Raw genomic sequence first — 7,500 nt, 5'->3', positions numbered from 1 at the left:
TCTGACAGAAACAGCATCGTTTCATGTGCTGGATGTTTTGTGCGTGTTCATGTTACTGTGGTCTGGTGCTGAACTGACATCTGTGATGTATATTACAGCAGGAATAATTCCTGTCAGGATCACTTCTGTCTCACTGTGCTGCACACGTCATGTTCGACGTCACTCAAAGCAGAAATAACGACAGTTTGGGGAAAACTCCTCTCAGATTTAAATCTGCTGTGACAAACGTGACGTGTCCAGATGTGAGTACAGGAACATCTGTAAAAACAGGTGGAGCTCAGCCCTCCACCTGCTCCACCTGGGATCGCCAACACCACCTCAACAACCTGCGCTGCATCCAGCAGCAGCATCTGGTCCAGGACTTGGCCTGCATGAACGCTGAACGCTGCTGAAAGAGCAACTACATTTCTACTGAACCTTTCCTGGAAACAACCATTTGAAGAGTTGATGCAGGATTTGATGTTTCACAGACAGAAGGGCAAAGATTCAGAAGAAACAGTCGCCGCTCTTTTCCAACATGGCGTCACATTACGTAACATAAGGGACTGCCATCATGTAGGAGGGCGAAACCTTAGAAACAGCTCTCAGTGTGATGCAGTCCTGTACCACCCAACACTATGAGCTCAGTCATGAACAGATAACTGAATGAACTCCTCTCACAGGGCTGTCGGTAGTTCCCTTCAGGTCGGCTGTTGCTGTAATGATGTTTTCTTTTCTAACATTGTGTTTCTGCTGTGAAAGCGGTCTACAGGAAACTTTGGATGCTGCTGCAAAGGAGAGGGAGGACCTGAAGCTGTGGAGGCCAGCTGTTATTAACCAGCTGTACTGGGGCCCTGCAGCGCTCAGCACTTCAGTTCTCCACGTAAAAAAGGAAAAACAGACAAACTGTCATAGAAATCTCTGTCAGCAATAAATCTGGCTTCGTCAAGTCTTTTCCTTATTTGAATCCTTATATTCTCAGCTGCTTCAGTCTTCGATCCCTCTCCTGCTCTCCCACCTGGGTCCTTCTTGTTATGCAGCAACATTTCTGTCCCCATGAATTACTTCCTCATATTTTCTTTGAAAAGCGTCAAATATTTAGAACAAATGGCTTCAATTATAGATCAAGGTCTTCTTTATCACATAAACACAGAATAACGCTCATTAAATATACTTTTTTTACTTTACTGACCTTTTTTTGGTACATGTGCTCAAAGTAATCCACTTCCACAAGAACTATAAGCCAGAAAACTATAAAACACTCAACACTGTTTTCACGACAGTTAAACGAGTCGCTGTTTGTAGAAAAGGCCGGAACACACTCTGACCAATCAGAGTCAAGAGTCAGCGCGTCGGGCCCTCCCACTCATCAGCTGCGCTCAGGTAGCTGAAGAGGAAGGACGGCAGCAGCTGTGAAAGGCTGTTTTACTCTTCTGTTTCCCCGTTTTCTGACTTGTTGAAGTTCTGTGTGCAGCCCAAAACGTAAGTCCTACTTATTCCGTAGCTGTCCCGGGTCTAATGCCTGGCTATCTGGAGACCAGGTTTCTGGGTCTTCGTGAGTTTGCTACTGTGTGGAGAAAGTTCTGGACTGTGTTACAGTGAAACAGCCACTTGAGTGAGAGGTGGACGGTTTATAAGTTGCGCAGTCATATGTTCATATTTGGGTTGTGTTATAGTCGCCAGGGGCAACGTGGAGCCACGTGATCAGCTATTATGACTAAACTAAACAGCTGACTAAACAGCTATGACAAAACTAAAGGGGGCCGAGCGTTTGCAGTCAGGCCCAGAGGCTCTGGAACAGCCGGCCCGAGGCAATCAGGTCGGCTGAGTCAGTGATCTCTTTTAAGTCCCTTCTTAAAACATACGTTAATCGGAGAGCCTTTCCTGATTTTACTTGTTTTAATTTTCTTTAAACTGTCTTTTACTTAGTTAAAGATGTTTTTCTTGTTTTTTATGTTTTCTTTTAAAACCAGATGGTTTTATGACTTGTGTGTTTTCTTTTGCTGCCTTTGTGAAGGACTTTGTAATATGGATTTTGAAAAGTGCTCTATAAATAAAGATTATTATTATTATTAATATTATTATTAATAATATTCTAACCATGTCCTGGACCTCTCTGTCCAAACTCCATAAATTATTACCAACAGGCAAATATCATGTTTGTTCCTGGAGATGTTCTCCTTGGAGACCTCCTACACAAATATCTCCTGCTTACGTTCAACCAGTGTTTCTGTTCTGAGCAAAGGAAAAAGTCTTCCTACATGTGTGATTGTTCATATAACTCTCATATCCACCTTTAACCAAAAAGACCTCTCCTGTCAGACTGATTGTCTGTGGCTGCAGCAGGCCTCTTCATACCTGAGTGTGTCCAGTGTCCAGTGTGGATCCTCCAGTCCTGCAGACAGCAGCTTCACTCCTGAGTCTCCTGGATGATTGTAGCTCAGGTCCAGCTCTCTCAGATGGGAGGGGTTGGAGCTCAGAGCTGAGGCCAGAGAAGCACAGCCTTCCTCTGTGATCAGACAGCCTGACAGTCTGCAAACAGACAAAACAACACACATGGCAGATCATCTGAGGGTCCTGCTGCGTCCGTCAGATACAAGAGGAGACTCTCCAAATAAATAAATAAATACAGTGACTGAATCAGGGATTCAGTAGTAACCATGACATTGTGATCTAAATGTTATTCTACAGCCATGCTAGCAGCTCTGTGAAATTAAGTGGAGCTTCAAATTTAGAGAAGTAACTTAAATAATGAGACAAACTGTGACTTAATCTGACCTGAGAGTTTCCAGTTTACAATGTGGACTCTCCAGTCCAGCCGTCACCAGCTTCACTCCTGAATCCTGCAGGTCGTTGTTACTCAGGTCCAGCTCTCTCAGACTAGAGGACTGGGAGCTGAGAACTGAGGACAGAGCTTCACAGCTTCTCTCTGAGAGGTTACAGCCACTCAGTCTGGAGAGGAAATAGTGAACAAGATGACAAATAACATTTGTGTTAAAATGCTGAGTCTGTACTTTTGCTGATACAGTATATATAATATCTTCTCAGCACGTTAAAATCCTTGCTGTTTTACTCTGAACATGTTGGAAACGTGACTGAATCGGTAGAAAAACCCATGAAATTATAATATGATATAATGATTTTGAAACATAAATAACGCTCTCAGTCTCAGTTCATATTTCATGCTGTACAATATGTGAACCTCAATTAGTACAAAATACATTGGAAAATTCAAAGACTTTCTGTAATGAGCAATTTAAAATCCTGACAGAAGAGATTCAGGAACCGTGATGAAATGGAGCTTAGAGGAATCATTTTAAAACATTGAGACAAAGTGTGACTTAATCTGACCTGAGAGTTTCCAGTTTACAATGTGGACTCTCCAGTCCAGCTGTCACCAGCTTCACTCCTGAATCCTGCAGGTCGTTGTTACTCAGGTCCAGCTCTCTCAGACTAGAGGACTGGGAGCTGAGAACTGAGGACAGAGCTTCACAGCTTCTCTCTGAGAGGTTACAGCCACTCAGTCTGGAGAGGAAATAGTGAACAAGATGACAAATAACATTTGTGTTAAAATGCTGAGTCTGTACTTTTGCTGATACAGTATATATAATATCTTCTCAGCATGTTAAAATCCTTGCTGTTTTACTCTGAACATGTTGGAAACGTGACTGAATCGGTAAAAAAACCCATGAAATTATAATATGATATAATGATTTTGAAACATAAATAACGCTCTCAGTCTCAGTTCATATTTCATGCTGTACAATATGTGAACCTCAATTAGTACAAAATACATTGGAAAATTCAAAGACTTTCTGTAATGAGCAATTTAAAATCCTGACAGAAGAGATTCAGGAACCGTGATGAAATGGAGCTTAGAGGAATCATTTTAAAACATTGAGACAAAGTGTGACTTAATCTGACCTGAGAGTTTCCAGTTTACAATGTGGACTCTCCAGTCCAGCCGTCACCAGCTTCACTCCTGAATCCTGCAGGTCGTTGTTACTCAGGTCCAGCTCTCTCAGACTAGAGGACTGGGAGCTGAGAACCGAGGACAGAGCTTCACAGCTTCTCTCTGAGAGGTTACAGTCACTCAGTCTGGAGAGACAACAGTAAGGAAACAAGTAAGTTTTAATTTCTTTCTCCTGTTCATGAATAAACCCCACTATGTATCTACTTACAGAGCTTTGTTGGAGGCTTTGACCACTGGCAGCAGCCTCAGAAGAGCTTCCTCTGAAGCTGAGTATTTCTTCAGGTCAAACACGTCCAGATCGTTTTCTGATGACAGTAAGATGAAGACCAGAGCTGACCACTGAGCAGGAGAGAGTTCATCTGCGGAGAGACTTCCTGAACTCAGGGACTGTTGGATCTGATCCACTAGAGAACGATCCTTCAGTTCATTCAGACAGTGGAACAGATTGATGCTTTTCTCTGCAGAGGGAGTCTCTTCGACCTTCTTCTTGATGTACTCGACTGTTTCCTGACTGTTTTTTGAGATACTTCCTGTCTGTGTCAGCAGGCCTCGCAGGAGAGTCTGATTGGTCTGTAGTGAAAGTCCCAGGAGGAAGCAGAGAAACAAGTCCAAGTGTCCATTTGGACTCTGTAAGGCCTTGTCCACAGCACTCTGGTAGAGAAGTGTCATTGCAGATTCATCTGTTCTTGTTTCAGACTCCTGGGATGTTGATTGTTCTTCTGCCATCAGATTGACACCAGAGCTGATGAAGGTCAGATGGACATGAAGAGCAGCCAGAAACTCTTGAACGCTCAGATGGACGAAGCAGAACACCTTGTCCTGGTACAGCCCTCTCTCCTCTCTAAAGATCTGTCTGAACACTCCTGAGTACACTGAGGCTGCTCTGATATCGATGCCACACTCTGTCAGGTCTGATTCATAGAAGATCAGGTTGCCTTTCAGCAGCTGCTCAAAAGCCAGTTTTCCCAGAGACTCAATCATCTTCCTGCTCTCTGGAGTCCAGTGTGGATCTGTCTCAGCTCCTCCATCATACTTGACATTCTTCAGTTTGGACTGAACCACCAGGAAGTGGATGTACATCTCAGTCAGGGTCTTGGGCAGCTCTCCTCCCTCTCTGGTCTTCAACACCTCCTCCAGAACTGTAGCAGTGATCCAGCAGAAGACTGGGATGTGGCACATGATGTGGAGGCTTCGTGATGTCTTGATGTGGGAGATGATTCTGCTGGCCTGCTTCTCATCTCTGAATCTCTTCCTGAAGTACTCCTCCTTCTGTGGGTCAGTGAACCCTCTGACCTCTGTCACCATGTCAACACACCCAGGAGGGATCTGATTGGCTGCTGCAGGTCGTGTGGTTATCCAGAGTCGAGCAGAGGGAAGCAGGTTCCCCCTGATGAGGTTTGTCAGCAGCACGTCCACTGAGGTGGACTTTGTAGCATCTGTCAAGATTTTAGTGTTGTGGAAGTCCAGAGGAAGTCGACACTCATCCAGACCGTCTAAGATGAACAAAACCTGGAACTCTTCAAACCTGCAGATTCCTGCTTCTTTGGTTTCAGTAAAGAAGTGATGAACAAGTTCCACCAAGCTGTACTTTTCCTCTTTCAGCACATTCAGCTCTCTGAAAGTGAATGGAAATGTGAAGTGTATGTCCTGGTTGGCTTTGCCTTCAGCCCAGTCCAGAGTGAACTTCTGTGTTAAGACTGTTTTCCCAATGCCAGCCACTCCCTTTGTCATCACCGTTCTGATTGGTTCGTCTCTTCCAGGTGAGGGTTTAAAGATGTCTTCTTGTCTGATTGTTGTTTCTGGTCTGTCTGGTTTCCTGGATGCTGTTTCAATCTGTCTGATCTCATGTTCATCGTTGACCTCTGCAGTCCCTCCCTCTGTGATGTAGAGCTCTGTGTAGATCTGGTTCAGAAGGGTTGGGTTTCCTGCTTTAGCGATCCCCTCAAACACACACTGGAACTTCTGCTTCAGGTGAGATTTAAGTTTACGCTGACAAACTCCAGAATGACTTCCTGAATGAACACACAAAATATCAGATCAATAATATTTCCCTCCATCTCTTGAGACATCAGTAAATGTCCCATTTATCCAGCATGTTAAATCTTTAGAGAAATCCTCTTACTGCTCTGCAGATAGTCAGCCAGCTCCTCCTGCTTCATTCTCCTCAGGAAGTGCAGTGTGATCTTCAGAAATGCCTCTCTGCTGCTCCTCCTCTGCTCTTCCTCCTCACCGTCCAACACCTCCTCATCCTCCCTCTGACTCTCTAAGCATTCTGGGTAATCTGAACTCAGAAACTTCTGGATCTTCTTCAGCTCGTTCTTCACAAAAGTGACAATGTTCTCCTCCAGCAGCTGGAACAGAATATTATATGAACGAAACAATCAAACTAAAATCATGGAACCAAACATCAGATCCATGTTGGACAAACTGACAATCCACTGGTCTAAAAAGTGCAGCGTGGAGATTATTGTGACCAGAATAGATGTAATAATAGATGTACAGACCATAAATATGGAGTCCAGGTGTGTTTGATGCTGCTGGGCAGACTGACCACTGGGAACCTCTGAGCTCTCCTGGTCGACTCTGTGGAGGAATCATGAAGCATTAGCTCATGTTATGTCTGTCCACACAGAGACAAACACGAGCTAAAGGTCCTTTGAGCTGAAGTGTTGATTATAAAATTGAATCAGATGGTTTCCACTGACATTAAAGTGTTGGTCATTGTTAGGTTGAACATCGGTCAATCCTTGTTGAAGTTGCATGTGTTATAGTTTAGAGTATGTTCTACAATATCTCAATTGGAAGGGTTAGGAATGACATGTTATGAGGTAACGTAAAGGACAGCGTCCCAAATGAAAAAGAGTTTCCAGATGTGTCTTCGGTGTCCAGGAAAGTAAGATAAATATATTTTGAAGGTAACCAAGAAGGGCCCCAACTAAGGTTAAAGGTCAGTGTCTAGAATGGTGTATAAATACATTCAGCTTTTCTTGGATCTTTGAGTATTCCTTGTACTACTCCTCAGCTGATATTAAATCCCGCCTGATTGAAGGGAAGGCACTGTGCTAAAGGAACATTTCCAGGAACTTCCTATAATAGTAAAGGTTTAAAAACTGGAGACCAAACTAGTCGAACAAACACACCAGTTTTTCGCAGAAATTCACCTTTGACAGCAGATGACTATTTTAAGACATCGAGATAATACAGCACCCAGGAACACACGGGCTGGTTTTCCAGTTCCTCCTGAAGAAACACATAAACACTAAAACTCACTGACCCAGAAAAGCTAACAGGTGTTTGGAGACTTTGCTAAAAAGGCTGGGGCCCCCACCAGAGAACTTTTCCACCATGAAACAAATTTTCTTAAAGGCCGAGAGTGAATCAATGAGAAAAGTTCCCATGTTGTAAAACAAAGCAAACTGAGCTGCTGCAGTCAACCTCAGCACTGAGTTCCCACGAGATAATAAGAAAGACGTGTTTCCTCAACCTCTGGAGGTTAATTGCAGGTTGAAGACAAGGCTTAGGCCCGTAGGAAAAGTTTTGGGAAAAGG

At 43.8% G+C, this 7,500-nt stretch overlaps 1 protein-coding gene across 1 annotated transcript in view; it reads right to left on the bottom strand.

The window, feature by feature from the left end:
- The window catches only part of LOC122872005 (NLR family CARD domain-containing protein 3-like), a gene marked incomplete at its 5' end in the record, with an annotated part of 36,850 nt that extends 30,315 nt beyond the window's left edge, over positions 1-6,535 (bottom strand). The window contains 5 exon segments of the mRNA XM_044187666.1: positions 2,338-2,511; positions 3,331-3,504; positions 4,161-5,964; positions 6,075-6,303; positions 6,457-6,535. Of these exon segments, the coding sequence (XP_044043601.1) occupies positions 2,338-2,511; positions 3,331-3,504; positions 4,161-5,964; positions 6,075-6,303; positions 6,457-6,535 (2,460 nt within the window).
- Positions 6,536-7,500: the final 965 nt, after the last annotated feature.

This window comes from Siniperca chuatsi, linkage group LG24 (assembly GCF_020085105.1).
Source record: "Siniperca chuatsi isolate FFG_IHB_CAS linkage group LG24, ASM2008510v1, whole genome shotgun sequence".
Taxonomy (NCBI): domain Eukaryota; kingdom Metazoa; phylum Chordata; class Actinopteri; order Centrarchiformes; family Sinipercidae; genus Siniperca; species Siniperca chuatsi.
Note: the sequence above shows the minus strand (reverse complement) of the source record. Positions and strands in the feature narration are given on the sequence as shown.